The sequence below is a fragment of the Arvicanthis niloticus genome, chromosome 1, assembly GCF_011762505.2.
Source record: "Arvicanthis niloticus isolate mArvNil1 chromosome 1, mArvNil1.pat.X, whole genome shotgun sequence".
Taxonomy (NCBI): domain Eukaryota; kingdom Metazoa; phylum Chordata; class Mammalia; order Rodentia; family Muridae; genus Arvicanthis; species Arvicanthis niloticus.
This window is the reverse complement of record NC_047658.1, coordinates 3,330,905-3,347,437: the sequence shown is the minus strand read 5'-3', so window position 1 is coordinate 3,347,437 and position 16,533 is coordinate 3,330,905. Positions and strand designations below refer to the sequence as shown.

Sequence of the window (16,533 nt, the reverse complement as noted above, 5' to 3'; positions counted from 1 at the left end):
AAATGCTTTTCTTATAAGAGTTACTCTGGTCATGGTGTCTCTTCAGAACAATAGAAACCCTAAGACAGACATTTTTTTATATCTGTATTGCCATTTGTATTGCGTGTTTTGAGAGCTGACTATTAATTTTGTGAGCCCATTTGTTGACTGGGTTGTTGTTTTCTCGTTTGTTTGTTTTAAACAGGGTCTCTGTGTGGTTCTGGCAGTCCTGGAGTTCACACAGATTCTCCTGCCACTGCCTCCTGGGTGCTGGGACTAACAGTGTGCACCACCAGACACTGCTGAAGAGAAGGAGATCTTGAAGTGTTTTCCTCTAATAGTCCCAGATCCTGTGCTTAAATAAAAGTAAATAAAAGGCTGGGATGCATTTGGATTTGAGTTTTGTACATGGTGTACTTGGTTTTAGAATCATTAATTTTACTGAAGGGATACATAATTGAACATATAGTTTAAGATGCTGAACCCACCAATCAGAATGAGAACTAAAGGCCCAGGCAGGGCTGACAGCGGAGTTGTTGGTCACGGGAACAAGAGGGCAGAGACTGGCACCAATGATCTGTTTTACTTTTTTGTCTTGTTCCCTTTTTGAAGTTGTTCCCAACCAGAACAAGATTTTCTCGAATTATTTCTGATCAATTAGCATAGAAACAACAGGTTTCCCTAAAGCCAGACATAATCTCCCTTATCTCATGAGAAGTAAGTCTCAACCTCTGGATTTTGTAGGACCATAAGGAAGTCTAACTGTTGTTTTCACTCAAAAATGGAAACTTTTATTTTGTCTTGTTTTCAAGACAAGATCTGTGTAGCCCTGGCTGTCCTGGAACTCACTCTGTAGACCATGCTGGCCTCGAACTCAGAGATCCGCCTGCCTCTGGGATTAGAGTTAGAGGCGTGAGCCACCACTACCAGGCCAGAAGAATGGAAATTTTTAAGGTCCCAATCAACCTGTCTACTTAGTTTCTTAAAATTTTTATCTCTCGTGATAAAAGCCAATATGCCCATGATGACTGAACGGGCTTTTCCTGCTCCAACCAGAAGAGGTACGAGGAAAGGGATGGGTCTTTCTTCTTTATGGTCCAGGGTGCAAGTAAACATGTTTCCCCTTCTTCTCCGTTATGCATATATACCCGGGGACCAATGTGTACTATGGTGCATAAAAGATGGCTCTCAGCTTATACAGCATCACAAGATGCACATTTAGTCAAAACATTAGTGCTTGCCCACCAAGTAATGTCAGGGGCTCGGTAACATTGCTCTTCTCCAGATGGGTTAACCCGCAAGGCAGACTAGGGGGCATCAGAATAGGGGAAGGCCTTGACAGCTCTGGTGAGTGAATGGCTCCCAGCACTTCATTAAACGGCTGTAACTTAAAAAGTTGTGTGAGGTTATTATTGCTGGGACTCAAGGAGGATGCCAGGTGGGGCAGACTCACATGTGGATGAAAGACCGTGAATCAAGACAGAAAACCAGATAGTCAGACACAGGCAGAAGAATCATATCTATATCCTTATCTACATCTATGTCTGTATGTATACACATACAAACGTGTGTATGTACACATGTATGTATATATATATATATATATGTATATGCATATATGTACATTGTCTTAGGGTTTTACTGCTGTGAACAGACACCATGACCAAAGGTCACTCTTATAAGGACAACATTTAATTGGGGCTGGCTTACAGGTTCAGAGATTCAGTCCATTATCATCAAGGCAGGAACATGGCAGCATCCAGGCAGGCATGGTGCAGGAGGAGCTGAGAGTTCTACATCTTCATCTGAAGGCTGCTAGTGGAAGACTGGCTCACATCGATTTTTTGTTTGGTTTTTTTGTTTTTGTTTTTTGGGAGGGTTGTTTTATTTTTGGTTTGTGTGTTTGGGGGGGGTGGTTTGGTTTGGTTTTTTAGACAGGGTCTCTGTGTAGCCTTAACTGTCCTAGAATTCACTCTGTAAACCAGGCTAGCCTTGAAACTCAGAAATCTACCTGCCTCTGTTTCCCTAGTACTGGGATCAAAGTCGTGCACCACCATCGCCCAGCTTGAAAGACAACTTTATATAAGATGTTATGTTAGGGGCCATCGAGATGGCTCAGAAGGTAGAGGTGCTTGTCCTAAGCATAAGGACCTGGGTTCAATTCCTGAGACCCAAATTCTGGAAGAAGTCAACTCCCCACCAGTTGGCCTGTGACCACCACACATGCGGTGTGGCAAGTATGGGCACACACAAAATAAGTACATTTTTTTTTTTTTTTTTTAAAAGGAATGTGGTTTTCAAATGCTTCAAAACCCCACAGCTAAAGCCTGGTGGGCCAGCGGGCTGGGGCTGACAGGAGCTGGGTTATCTGATTTGGCTATGGCACGATGGGTCTCCTTACATAGAGGTTTGTCCCGTAATTCAGAGGTCACCCTCTGAATCCTGCATCCTGAGTGTAGAATTAAAGATGTGTGGCTACCACACCTGGCTATCTGCCTTTATTATTTATATTGTTTTTATAGCGCCCCTTACTGGCCTGCTGGTCACAATTCAGCTAGGCTGAGTAGGCATCCCACCCCAGGGATCCTCCTGTCCCCATCTCTCCAGTACAGAGATTACAAGCACACACTGCAGTACATGGATTTTCTTATGTGGGTCCCGGGGCTTGAACTCAGGTCCTGAAGCTTGTAAAGGAAGCACATTACCTCTCCCCAGGCTGACTCTGTGTGTAAGCCCATGTAGGTGAGTGCAGTTCCCAAAGAGGCCTCGAGGGGGCGCCAGATCCCTGGAACTGGAATTAGTGACAGACAGCTGTAAGCTACCACATAGGTTCTGGGAACCCAAGCAGGGTCCTCTGGACTAAACCTTGGTTCTCTAAAAGAGCAGCTAGTACTCTTATGTGCCGAGCCATCTTTCCATTTCTTCTGCAAACAGCTTCTAGATCAGTGGTTCTCAACTTATGGGTTGAGACCCCTTAGGGGGCCAAGTATCAGATATCCTGCATGTCAGATTACAATTACATTACAATTCATAACAGTAGCAAAATTACAGTTATGAAGTAGCAATGAAAATAATTTTATGGCTGGAGGCATCACCACAATGTGAGAAACTATATTAAATGGTCCCACAATAGGAAGGTTGAGAAATACTCTAGATTCTCAATACAATTGCTACATTGTCTACACCCACTTGGTGGCAGACAGAATAATGACAGGTCTGTAGCAGGATGACCAATGGGGGAATGCTGTAGACATCACGCTTGAGCCCTCCAGGAATAGGTGGAGGTCTGCTGCTCTATTGGAGGGCTGGGCGTTGGTCAGCAGGCTGGTCCTAATGACAGAGTTAAAGTTAGTGACTGCGGGTTGCTGCTACTCCAGTCACGCACAGGAGGGGGCGATGTGGATTCACATTTCTCAGAGGACCAGTTGGAGGGCCATTTGCAGCCAGGTAAGGAAAGGTGCCCAGGGCTCCAGGCCAGACTTCCCACCCAGCTCAGTGTGGTGTGGTGATTGTAGGCCCGGCATAAAAGCCACAATTCCTGATTGCCCCAAAGTGGGGACTGAAGGGTCTACTCTGTAGATCAGGCTGGCCTGGAGCTCACAGAGATCCACCTGCCTCTGCCTCCTGAGAGCTGGAGTTAAAGGTCTGTGCCGTCGTGCCACAGCCTGTGTATGAAGGTCAGAAGACAACTTGTGGGACACTTGTGGGACTTGGTTCTCTTCTTCCACAGTGTGGGCCCTGAGAACAGAACTCGGGTAGTCAGCCTTGGTGGCAAGCTCCTTTACCTGCTGAGCCATCTAGTGGCCCCAACATACATTTTGATCACATTCCTCCTACCATTTAAACACTTTTATAGTTAACTTCTAATTTTATTTATTTATTTATTTATTTATTTATTTTTTGGTTTTTCGAGACAGGGTTTCTCTATGTAGTCCTGGCTTTCCTGGAACTCACTCTGTTGTGAGAACTCAGAACTCTGCTGGCCTCGAACTCAGAAATCCGCCTGCCTCTGCCTCCCAAGTGCTGGGATTAAAGGCGTGCACAACCACTGCCCGGCTAATTTCTAATTTTATATAAACAGACAACATGGCATACTATTTCAGTACCAAGACAGCCCTGAACCCTCCACCCCAAGCTCAGATCAGGAAGAGCTCAAAACCCGGCAGAACTGGAGAACCTGCTTCTCCCACCAGCTAGCCTCACACAGCCCTTCCCAGTACCTCAGTGACCCAGATTTCACAGTTCCCATGATGCACTTGGGTGCTCAGCCCCACCCACCCCCTTCCTTTGCATGAGCTGGGCAGCCTGGGGCACAGGCTCGCCCATCACTTCTTTACTGATTCCAAGTTTCTCGCAAAAGGTCCCTTCCTCCAGGGAGCCCCCCCTTCCTCTTAGGTTACACGGAGGTATCCCAGGGGCTCTCTCAGTCCCCCTTGATTTTCATCTGTCCTCTGATCACAGCCTTGTCTAGGAGTGGGTCTGAAAGAGAGGCTGTGGGTGATACACAGAGGGCTGAAGACCAGGAGAACACTTCTTAAGCCCCATCAGGTCACAGGCTAGGCAAGGGTCATGGGATTACAAAAAAAAAAGAAGGAGAAGGAGGAGGAGGAGGAGGAAGAGGAGGAGGAGGAGGAGGAGGAGGAGGAGGAGGAGGAGGAGGAGGAGGAGGAGGAGGAGGAGGAGGAGGAGAAGAAAACCAAAAGAGCACAACAAAACAAAAAACTAAGTATGACAACATGTCTCAGAGGGTGAAAGCAGTTGCCGCCAAGTCTGATAACCTGAGTTCGAGTCCTAAGACCCCCATGGTGGAGGGAAGGGAGGCACTCCGCCCCCTCCCCAACACACACACATACAATAAATGTTTAAAAAAAAAAAAAAAAAAAGTGCTTTAGAGTGAACCTGCCCCAGATTTAAAAAAAAAAAAAAAAAAAAAAAAAAAAAGCAAACCAAACAAACCAAAACAAAACCCTCTGCTCCTCACTGACTTTCATACTTCCCTGAACCTCACTTTGTCTGTCCCCTGTCCTGGCTTCTAGGGGAGGTAGTGGGGATGGGTGGGGGAGTGTTGCTCAAACAGAGGCTGCCTTGCTGTTTCCCCTTAGCCAGCCACGCTGAGTGGGAAGAGAATGGAGGAGCTGGGGAGGAGTCCTGGGAAGACTGGTCCAACCTGTGCGTAGGCTTCATCTTAGGGCCTGGGTGGAGCCCCGAGAGAGAGGCTGGGAGACAGTGGAGGGGATGCCGGGCTCAGCAGCCTCCGAGCCTGGCTGTGTCCCGAGCCATCCCGCTGGTTGCTCCACTGAACTTCACTCTTCAGAGAGCCAGCCCCCAGCCTGTGGCTCGCAGTGCCTTTGCTGTCTCTACGGAAAGCAAGATGGAGATTCGGACCTGGACCCCAGGCTGCTTCTCAAAGGGCCTCCCGTTCTTAGGTAAGGAGGAAACAGCCTCAAGGGGCTGAGGAACAAGATGGGGCAGGGTGGTGACATCATCGCTCCATCCCTAGTTCATCTATGGAATCTTCTAGAATGTAACTATGAGGGTAGGAATTAGTGTTTGGTTTCCTACTGGGTTCCGGAGAGTGAGCGAAGGAGGGAGGGAAGGGACTAGAGACTGAGCCTGGATAGGTGAATAGACTCCCAGAGTTTGGAAGGTAGAAGAACATTCTGAACTACATAGCCAGTTCAAGGCTGGCCTGGTCTACTTGAGACCTTGTTTCAAATAAAAAACAAAAATCTAGGAACAAGCCAGGCACAGCGGTGCACATCTGAAATGGCAGCACTTTGGAGGCTGAGGCAGGAGGATTACAAATTGGAGCTGGACTGCATAGTGAGTTCAGTTCCAGGCAACCTTGACTCAAAAAAGAAGAAGAAGAAACCAGGAGGTGGTGGCTCATGACTTTGATCCCAACATACAGGATGCAGAAGCAAATGAATCTCTATGAATTTAAGGCCGGCCTGGTCTACAGAGTGAGTTCCAGGACAGCCAGGGCTAAACAGAGAAACCCTGTCTTGAAGAATGAGGAGGAAGAGGAGGAGGAAGAGGAGGAAGAAGAGGAAGAGGAGGAGACAAACCTAGATGATGTAATTAGCCCATGATGAAATGTAATAGATATACCTGTTGTGGTAAATCTTTGACCCAAATAAGTCCGGTCAAGGAAAACACAACTCAATATTTATGATTATAAACTTCAAGCCTAGATTGGGCAGATTTACCATTGCACTACTCTGTTCCTCAGCTATGAGATCCCTTATAACTTGCGGTTTTTCTAGGCCATGTTCTCCTCCTCCTCCGTTGTCCTTCCACCTCCGGCTCCTCCGTTGCCTTGCCTCCATAGCCTCTCTCTTCTGTCAACTTCCTCTTCTGACTCCTCCCCTTCCGACTCCTCCCCTAAGCCTTTTTCTCCACCTCCCCTTCTACTGCCCAATCACTGGCTCTAGCCTTTATTTTACAAATTCAATTGGACAGAAGGTTCACAAGATTCACTCCTCCTCCACAGCCCCTCCCAGGAGTAGAACTACCATTAAAACACGAGGCTGGGGCTATCCACAACATATACCTTTAAAAATTGATTGAATAAGTAAATCCAGAGGGTCCAAATGTTTAGGGACAGACCACATAGCATCTCAGGGCAGAAACCCTCTGCCAATGGGGTGGCAGATCTGTGGCATCTGTCCCTATAGTCCTACTCTCAGGGCAGACATCACTAATCAATCTCATTGTCATTTCCAATGTGCAGCCCTTACAGTCTTTGCTTGTGGTTGAGATCTGTAGAGAGGAAAGGTTTGTTACCTCCACCAACCCTTGACCTCAGGCCTCCTCCATACTTTCCAACAGCCTTGTTCCTGGCCCTTCAGTTGCCCCAAGGCTCCCAGGCAGCCCTCCACATCCAGAGGATTCCAGAGCAGCCTCAAAAGAACCAGGACCTTCTCCTGTCCCTTCATGGTGTCCCTGGCACTGCCCAGGAATTTGTCTGGTACCTGGGGGAGGAGGCTTCTGGGGGCACAAGGCTGTTCTCTTATATCCCTGAACTACCACGGCCCCAGAGGGATGGCAGCGCCATGGGACAGCGAGACATTGTTGGCTTCCCGAATGGTTCCATGCTGCTTCGAGGTGCCCAACCTTCAGACAGCGGCACCTACTGGGTGGCAGCCACCATGAACCCTGCCTGGACAATGAAGGCCAAGATTGACGTCCAGGTGGCTGGTAAGTGGGATGGCTGTGGTGGGAGAAAGGCCACGTGCAAACACCATTTCATTTGGCCTCCTCATTCATTATGTACGGTGTCCATTGTCTGAGCACCTGCTGAGTACCAGACCCTGGATCTCCCAGACCCTAAGATACACCCCATTTCACTAGTTCTCCCCATACAGTGATTATCCCTACATCCATTGAGCATCTTTTATAAGCCTGGCCCCGATGAACTGCTCAATTTTCTTGATCACAACTCAACTATTTATTGATGTAGCCATTCCAGATAAAGGTTTGGAGGACAAGTAGGAAACAAGAGTGCTATCTAACACTTCTTGGACATCTTACCTGGCCAAGGATGAATCAAAATACCTTCCCTAGGTCACACTAATCATTAGGACTGGCTAATAGCTTTGGATAGAGGACTGTGCATCTCTCATAGAAGGGTTTCAGCCTCTTCTTATGAGACAGTACTAGTGCTTGCTACTCATAAGAATCATATGCTAGGTTTTGGCAAGTGTCCTCCAGAACCAGGGTCACCCTTGAATGAGGACCACCACAATACAGTAACTACTTTGCACTTAAAGAAGCTTCCTAAGGTGGTCCCCATTGTTCTCTCCATTTTAAAGATGAGAAAACTGAGGCATACTGGAGTTATAATTTGCCTGGCTCAGAAAATGTTAAACAAGTTAACATGACCAGGAGGGGACGTCATCAGAGAGGTCTCGCTGAAGAAGACGATCTTCAGTTAGGTGCAGTGCAGTATAAATGTCACCCAGCACTGGATGGGCTGAGGAAGGGCAGTGGGGATTCTCAGGCAGCCTAAGCCACAGAATGAGTCCCAGGTCATACTGGGCAACTGAACAGGACCATGTTTCAAAAATGTCAACAGGGTCAGTAAGACAGCTCAAGAGGTAAGGCACTCGCTGCCAAGCCTGATGGACTGAATTTGTCCCCCAGGACCTGCAAGGTAAACGGAGAAGCCAACTCCCAAAAGTTGTGCTCTTATCTCTACTTGCTGATGCAGGCACACATGTGACTAAATAAAGAAATAAACTCATAAAGAAAAACAAATATTCAAACGCTGGGTAATAGTGGTGCTTAGTTTTACTCCCAGCACTAGGGAGGCAGAGGCAGCAGATCTCTGAGTTCAAGGCCAGCCTGGTCTACAGAGTGAGTTCCAGGACAGCCAGGGCTACACAGAGAAACCCTGTCTCAAAATGCCAAGAAAAGAAAAAAGAAAGAAAGAAGAAATATCATGTCCCTAGGCCCTCACTTCTAGGCAGGGGCTCTACCGCTGAGCAGTAACCCCCAGCTCTCTTAGCTGCTGCTAACTCTGTCCTTGTCCCCATGCAGTGTCACTGATGTGTCATTTTTTTTTATTACAAGCCAGTCAGTGTCCCACATTCAAAGAAGAGGGCTAAGGTAAGTGATGGAGGCTCACACCTTTAATCCCAGCACGCTGGAGGCAGAGGCAAGGGGAATCTCTGTGAGTTTAAGACCAGCCTGGTCTACACAGTGAGTTCCAGGCTACACAGAGAAACCCTGTCTGGAAAAACAAAAAACAGCCAACAGAAAACAAAAAAGAGGGCTCAGACCTTCAAGCTTGTTAGAATAACAACTCACACCACAGAATGGGGTGTGGGAGACACTGTTTCCTTTTGAGTTCTGGAAATTAAAAGGTTTATGCAAAAAAAAAAAAAAAAAAAACCTAGTAACATGTTAGCAGAGGGAGACAGCTCACCCGGAGGAGACTGCTTCGGTCTGCTTCGGTCTGACAGACAGCGATGAGGAAGTGATGAGGGACTTGGAACACTTTAAATACCCTCAGCCCAGGGCCTTGAGCCCTGCCTGGGTTGAGATGCAAGCCCAGCTTGGTGACGGGGGCAAGGGGATGGAAAGTCCAAAGCCAGGCTAGGCAACTTATTGAAATTTCCCTCAAAATTACAGAAAAGAGGAAGGCAAGGAAGGGAAAATGAGGAAAAGAAAGGACTGATTTCTTTAAAAGGATTTACAAGGCTCTAGGAGAAACTGCTCACAGATATGCGCACCGGCTGCTCTTCCAGAAGACCCGAGAGTGGTTCCGAGCATCCACATAGCGGCCCACGACCATCTAGAGCTCCAATGCCCTTTCTTGCTTCTGCAAGTACGTGGCATGCACATGGCACACCGACATACTTGCAGGCAAAACACTCATGCACACAATAAAATTTAAAAACCAGTTCACACAGGCTGTACATGTAGCTCAGTTGGCAGAGCGCATGCCTGGCATACATGAAGCCCCGGGTTAAGTCCCTACCAACATACAAATCGCACGTGGTAGTGAACAGCTGTAATCCTAGGTCTGGGTCAGTCTCAGAGGCAGGAGGATCCCTGAGATTTGCTGGTCACCCAGCCTAGCCATGGGTGGCTCCAGACTCAGTGAGAGACACTGTCTCAAACACCAAGGTAGATTGAAGAAAACACTTGACATCCACTTCTGGTCTTCATCTGCGCACACACACACACACACACGCGCGCGTACACACACGCGTACACACACACACACACACACACACACACACACACACACACGCATGCACACCCGTGTGCAGGAATATAAGCATCCTTAGCAGCATAATTCAAGGTCATCCTTAGCCACACAGTTCCAGGGCATCCTTAGCTACATAGTAAATTTGAGGCCTGTCTGGACTATAGGAGACCCTATCTCAAAATAACAATATTTTTTTAAAAAATGATAGCTTATAAGAGTGGGCTGAGAAGGTTTAGCTCAGCAACAGAGTCCTGATCTAGAATCCCCCAGTGAGGGACTGGGGTGTGGTTCAGTGGTAGAGCCCCTGCCTAGAATCCCCCAGTGAGGGGCTGGGGGCGTGGCTCAATGGTAGAGCCCCTGCCTAGAATCCCCCCCAGTGAGAGGCTGGGGGCGTGGCTCAGTGGTAGAGCCCCTGCCTAGAATCCCCCAGTGAGGGGCTGGGGGCGTGGCTCAGTGGTAGAGCCCCTGCCTAGAATCCCCCAGTGAGGGGCTGGGGGCGTGGCTCAGTGGTAGAGCCCCTGCCTAGAATCCCCCAGTGAGGGGCTGGGGGTGGGGCTCAGTGGTGGAATGGATGCCTAGCCTGCTTAGCATGGCACTGAAAAGTAAGGAATTAGATGAGGGCAGACCAAATTTTTCCCTGAGACAACCCTCACTCCCAGATGCACACGGGCTCTCCTCACACCTCTCTGTCAATGCTGGGATCACGGCAGCCATCATCATTGGGAGTCTTGCTATCGGGTCACTACTTGTATGTGGCATTGCCTACCTCCTGGTCACTCGAAGCCGGAAGGGCCGGAGCCCCAGGTACAATTCCCAGAACTCCCTCTGTGCCCTCCATCCCTTCTCTCTCCCCTCTAACTCTCTTGTCTTTCCCAGTCTGGGTAAGAATCAAGTCAATAGGTGGGAATCATGGAGACAGAGTCTCCAGGATGCCGGGGTCCCTTTCCCCCCACCCTAGCATCTCAGGGTTCTTCTATGTACCCCTAGGAATCCAGCTACAGGGAAGCCAGAGGTGAACACGAGTCCTGAATCTGGTAAGCCAGGAAAGTGTCTTTCTACCCAGCCTTTCTGTGTCTCCCCAGCTAGAGGCCCCCAGCAGTCAGAGCCCTCGTGGACCCTTGGACACATGAGGGAATCAAAGAGATTTAAGGCCCCTCCTAAACCTCTAGGGTCCCTGCTCTTAACATGTCTCCTGCTAATAAGCCTTCCACAGCTTCCCCAGTGCCTCGGGACAGACTTCTGTCTCCCTAGCATAGCTCTCAGGTCCCTCACTATCTGCACAGTGGCTCTCTTGCCAGGCTCCTGCAGGCCTCCCTCCTGCCTCTACCCACTTCTCACTTCCCACTGTCTCAGATGACCCCCTCCTCCAGGTAGTCCCCCCTGACATCCAGGCTGGCCAGGCTTATTTCTGTTTCCATATCCCCAACCCCAGTCTTAGACTCTCTGGATTGTCACTCTCTGGGTGTGGGTCTCTTCTCTCCCAGGGGACTTTGAGTTCTAGAAGGGTGCAGCCTGGATTGTCTGGGCCACCACTGTGTCCCCAGCACGCAGCTGACAGGAGGAGGAATTTGCATAAATGTTAGTTGAGCGACTGAGTGAGTGAAATGGGCAGGCAGGCAGAGCGGGTCGACAGGAGTGAGTCATCTGCCTGTGGGACTCCCTTCTTCCTCTATATCAGGTGACAGCAACATCTATGAAGTGATGCCGTCTCCAATGTTCCTGGTGTCCCCTGTCAGTGACACAGAGTCAGGAAACCTACCCATGGTGAGTCCTGTTCCCTTAAATCTTGCTTCTCAGAAAACCCCTACCCAGAGTCAGCCATGGTGCCTGGGCACCTGGAAGCCATGACTCCTTCCTTTCTCCAGTCAACTTATTCTGTCTTTGTCTCCTTCATTTGTGTATGGGGGGTGGGGTGGGGGGAGGAGCGTGCGCCATGGCCTGCACGTGGCGGTCAGAGGACAACTTGTGGGAGTCAGTTGTCTCTTCTACCATGTGAGTGCTTGGATTTGAACTCAGATCATCAGGGTTAGTGGCAAGCACCTTGCCACATTGAGCTGTCTTGCCAGTCCCCCCTCTCCAATTCTTGTGTCTCTTCACCTGAGATAGCCCAACCTGAGATAGCCCAACGGCAACTAAATCAACAATTTCATCCAAGTCCAGAGGTGAACCAGAGAGTTTTCTGTGGTTACTTACAGGATCGTGGCAGCCACACCCAGAACTGGTGAGGCTCATGGAAGCTATACAGTGTGCAGGCAGAGCCGCCAAAGAATCATGATTTCCGGCTGGGCAGTGGTGGCGCACGCCTTTAATCCCAGCACTTGGAAGGCAGAGGCAGGCAGATTTCTGAGTTCCAGGCCAACCTGGTCTACAAGAGTGAGTTCCAGGACAGCCAGGGCTACACAGAGAAACCCTGTCTCGAAAAACCAAAAATCCTGTCCACTCTTATCCCAGAGTGTGGGCACTGGAGGCAGAGAATCAGGAGTTTACAGTCAGCTCCAAGGTTGAGGCCAAACCAGAAGGGGAAAGCTGAGCGGGGGACTAGGAGGATTCCAGTTCGGTTGGCAGCAAGTGCCGGAGGGGCGGGAGAGAAGGGAGAAGGCCTTCTTTGGGAATCTTAGTTTCTTTTTTTAAAAATCACTTTCTTATTGTATGAGCGCTGTGCTGCATGTACACCCGCACGCCAGCAGAGGGCACCAGATCCCCTTAGAGAATCACAATGTGGTTGCTGGGAACTGAACTCAGGACCTCTGGAAGAGCAGCCAGTGCTCTTCAACGCTGAACCATCTCTCCAGCCCCTTGTTCTTATTTCTTTATTGGGCGTGGATGTAGACGCATATGCTTTATTCGGGGTGAATCAGGGATTATATAATTTTGGGAAAGGGCATTAGAATATCCAGGAAGGGACACTCATTGGCTAAGGCTATTGACATCCTCCATACTGGAGGCAGAAGAACTCCAGGTGCTGTGCTATGTGATTGAGTGCCATGGGCCTCTCAGTTGGTGGCCATGGTTACGTGGTGCTCCAGAGCAGGCATTTGAGGCTGGAGTGGGGCAGCTTCACTCCTGCCAGCTCAGATCTCTGAGATTCCTACCTCAGCAGTTCTGATGCCCGTCTGGGTAGTGCCGTCTGGAGTGCCATACAAGCCTGGGCTAGGTTGAGACCCTGTCTCAAAACAACAACAAAAGGAGGTGGAGGGAGTTGGCTGGAGACATGGCTCAGCATGTTCTTGGTACTTTTAAGGACCCAAATTTGGATCCCAGCACCCTCATTGGGCAGCTCACAACTACCTATAACTAGCTCCAGAGGACCTGAGGTCCTGTACTGGACCTCAGTGGGCAGCCACGTGCACATGCTCACACACACGCATGCACACACAGACATATATGCATCCATACAAACAGATACATGCACACAGTCACACACAGCACAAACACATACATATACACACACAACACAGACACATACACACAGACACACAGACACACACAACACAGACACATACACACAGACATACAGACACACACACCAATAAAAATTAAAAGAAATCTTTAAAGGATCAGGAAAACAAGGAGCCAGAGAAACGGCTGAGCAGGCAAAGGCACTTCCTCTGTTAACCTGGGGGCCTGAGCGCCATCCTGGCACCCACATACAAGTCAAAGATTCCCCAAACTCACCCTCAGACCTCTATGTGTGTGCTGTCACACCCTACATACAACTGTTGTTGATGATCATTTGTTTTGTGTTCTCAAGAGAGAGATTTTTGTGTAGCCCTGGCTGTCCTGGAACTCGCACTGTAGACCAGGCTGGCCTTGAACTCAGAGATCACCTATCTCTGCTAGGATTAAAGGCATGCACCACCACCGCCTGGCAACAATCACATTTTTAAAAGGTTGACAGAGACAGAGGGAGAATGTAGAAAACAAAGGCAAATTCTTTTTTTGTTTTGTTTTGTTTTTTTGAGACTGGGTTTCTCTGTGTAGCCCTGGCTGTCCTGGAACTCACTCTGTAGACCAGGCTGGCCTCGAACTCAGAAATCCGCCTGCCTCTGCCTCCCAAGTGCTGGGATTAAAGGCATGCGCCACCACTGCCTGGCTCCAAAGGCAAATTCTTAAACCCTGTGTTGGGGAGAAGCTAAGCTCCTGAGCACACCAAAAGCCCTCACTGTGGGGCCACTGCCTAAGACGTGTTGACCTGCACTAAGGGGCCTCATAACCAGAAGGCCAACGGGGACTGAGTCTGGGTCCGTACATCATACATAACACCAGGCTCAAAGATTAGAGGCCATGAGGAACCCCCTCACCTGAACCGCTCCCTTGCAGAGGCTGCCTCCACCACCTCCACCAGCCTCTCAGGAGCCACAGCCAGAGAACCAGTACTATCAGGTATGGATTGCTCCCCACCACCCCCCAAGAACCCCATGGAACCATGATCTGGGAGGTCAACTGGGCAGGGACAGGGGCTGTCCTCTCCTCTCTCCCAGTGAGACCTGCTTCAGCATCCTTGAGACTGATCCACTGAGTAAGCTGTTGCCTTCCTGGGCCTGGGCTCCTCCTCTGTGGAAATGATCAAAAACTTCAGGTCGGTACAGGATGAGCAAGGCCCAGAGAGGGAAAGGAAATTGCTCAGGGTCACACAGCAGACCAGGTCAGGCTTTATGGAACCCCAGTGCATGAGGGGACCCATTTCTGGATTGGGTATCAAGTCTCTACAATCTTTTCCTGGGCGCCCCTCTGTCTCCTCAGTCTGTCTCCATCCATATGTGTTTCTCTGCTCTTCTGGTCTCTTTCTCTCTCTCTCTTTCTCTCTCTTTCTCTCTCTCTCTCTCTCTCTCTCTCTCTCTCTCTCTCTCTCTCTCTCCCTCTCCCCCCTTTCTCTTCCTATAGGTCTCCCAACTCTTCATCCCCCACCTCCTCCTCTCTCTGCATCTCTTCTTCCTCCCCATCTCCCTTTTCTCATTATTCATTGTCCTCCCCCTCCTCCTTTCCCTTCCCCCTCCTCCTCTCCCTTCCTCCTCTCCCCTCCCCCTCCTCCCCTCCCCTCTTCCTCTCCCCTCCCCCTCCCCCTCTTCCTCTCCCCTCCCCTCCCCTCCCCTCTTCCTCTCCCCTCCCCCTCCTCCCCTCCCCTTCCCTCCCCCTCCTCCTCTCCCCTCTCCCTCCTCCCCGCTCTCTTGGTTTATCAGCATCTCATTCTCTCCTTTTTCCTGTCTGGCCTTGCCCCTGTTATTTTGGGTCCATCTCTCCCGCTCCCTAGTATCCCCCAACTCTGGGGCTCACCCCCGTTCAGTCTCCTGGTTCCAGTCTCTGTCTGTCATATCCTCAACCCCAACCCCGCTCCCAACCACCCCCAATGTCTCTCTTCCATCTCCAACTCTCCTGCCCCTCACAGTTCCTGTCCCCCTCCTCCTAGGACCTACTAAACCCCGACCCAGCCCCATATTGCAAGCTGGTGCCAACTTCCTGATGGGCCCTGGGCCCAGTCTGCACAGAAGACAGAATCTCAGCTTCCAGACTCTACCCCTCAGGGCCTCACACCTATAGAAAGGACACACGTGACACCCACAGGAGACCGCTGTGGGGAAACTGGCAAGACAGGCTCTGCCATAGACCCAGCATGACATGGGGCCAGTGCCCCGCGGGACAAGAGACTCACAGTCCCAGATTCCCAATGTCCCAACAACCTTCAGTCTGTGCCTCTTGAGTCACCTGCCTCTAAGAAAGCAGGCTCCCGTCCCACCCAAGGCCAGGGGCCCCATCCAGGTATTTGAGGGACAAGAATAAAGCCTTGGATCTACCTCAAAGGTACCCCACCATAAAATTCCATATTGCTTCAGCCAATTACCCAGAAGCCCTTTGATTGGGAAGAAAGCACTACCAGTAAGACCACGCCACCACCAGGGTTTCTCAATCTGTGGGTCGCGACCCCCGTGGAGAGTCAAATAACCTTTTCATAGAATTCACCTAAAACCATCAGAAATCTCAGATATTTGCATTACAATTTATAACAGCAAGATAACAGTTGTGAAGTAGCAACAAAATGATTTTACGCTTGGGGGTGTAGAGTGAAAAATTATAAAGGCCATCTTATCAAATATGTATAAATTTTTCGCCTTAGACCTTGGGCAGAAAAGCACCTGCCAGCAGGTTTGGGTCCATCTAATTAGTTACAGAGGAGGGGGGAGTTACAGTACAAAGGCCTGTTAAGAACATCCCAGAAACTGACTGGCCAAGGGAAGAACTACACCCTGCCCCATGGTACGGCCTACTAGTGTTCAAAAAAGGTAAAACAACCAATCCTGTGCACCCGCGCGAAAGTTCGATTTTTCCCTACCCCGCCCATATATAAGCGCTATGCCCCTGAGCCACGAGGTCAGTCCCTCTATCCCCTATGTGAGATATGGGGATATGGGCTGGCCCAGAGCTCTGATATAATAAACCACCTCATGTATTTTACAGCAAGACGGTCTCTCGTGTGTCCTTTGGGTGCGTGTTATCCTGAGACTTAAGTGGACCCCTTTTTGGGGAGTCCCGGACCTTTCAGGGGTCACCACAACGCGAGGAACTGTATTAAAGGGTCGCAGCGTTAGGCAGGTTGAGAACCTCTGCTCCTACAGCCAACACCTGTCGGAAGATAACAGCCCTGGACAAATTACCTGCCTAACCCCTGACTTGCTTCAAAATCAGCCACGCAGAGGCCTGGGACAGTAGCACCGCTGTACAGTGCCCACCTAGAACCCACCAGTGAGGAACTGAGAACACGGCTTAATAAGTCAGCCCTCGCCGGAAATCCACCCGTGAGGGATAGAGGCACGGCTCTGCAGGCGGACTGCCTGCCAAGG

General features: G+C 49.8%; 1 protein-coding gene across 3 annotated transcripts; it reads left to right on the top strand.

The window, feature by feature from the left end:
• The first annotated feature begins 5,157 nt into the window (after positions 1 to 5,157).
• On the top strand, positions 5,158 to 16,153 carry Ceacam19 (CEA cell adhesion molecule 19). 3 transcript variants are annotated; one of them, XM_034486856.2, is made up of 7 exons: positions 5,159 to 5,405; positions 6,811 to 7,179; positions 10,357 to 10,501; positions 10,685 to 10,731; positions 11,376 to 11,461; positions 14,018 to 14,080; positions 15,105 to 16,153. In XM_034486856.2, the coding sequence occupies exons 1-7, from the start codon at positions 5,351 to 5,353 to the stop codon at positions 15,156 to 15,158; spliced, it is 819 nt and encodes a 272-aa protein (XP_034342747.1). In that variant the 5' UTR covers positions 5,159 to 5,350; the 3' UTR covers positions 15,159 to 16,153. The 3 variants fall into 3 exon arrangements, with proteins under 3 accessions (XP_076785330.1, XP_034342747.1, XP_076785338.1); XM_076929223.1 differs by lacking the exon at positions 15,105 to 16,153 and adding an exon at positions 14,179 to 14,258; XM_076929215.1 differs by lacking the exon at positions 15,105 to 16,153 and having other exon boundaries at positions 5,158 to 5,405; positions 14,018 to 14,709.
• Positions 16,154 to 16,533: the final 380 nt, after the last annotated feature.

Coding starts and splice junctions, on each gene's coding strand:
- Ceacam19 (XM_076929215.1), top strand. CDS start 5,351: ATGGAGATTCGGACCTGGACCCCAGGCTGCTTCTCAAAGGGCCTCCCG. Junction 7,180..10,356: donor GATTGACGTCCAGGTGGCTG/GTAAGTGGGATG, acceptor CCTCACTCCCAG/ATGCACACGGGCTCTCCTCA. Junction 10,732..11,375: donor GAACACGAGTCCTGAATCTG/GTAAGCCAGGAA, acceptor CCTCTATATCAG/GTGACAGCAACATCTATGAA.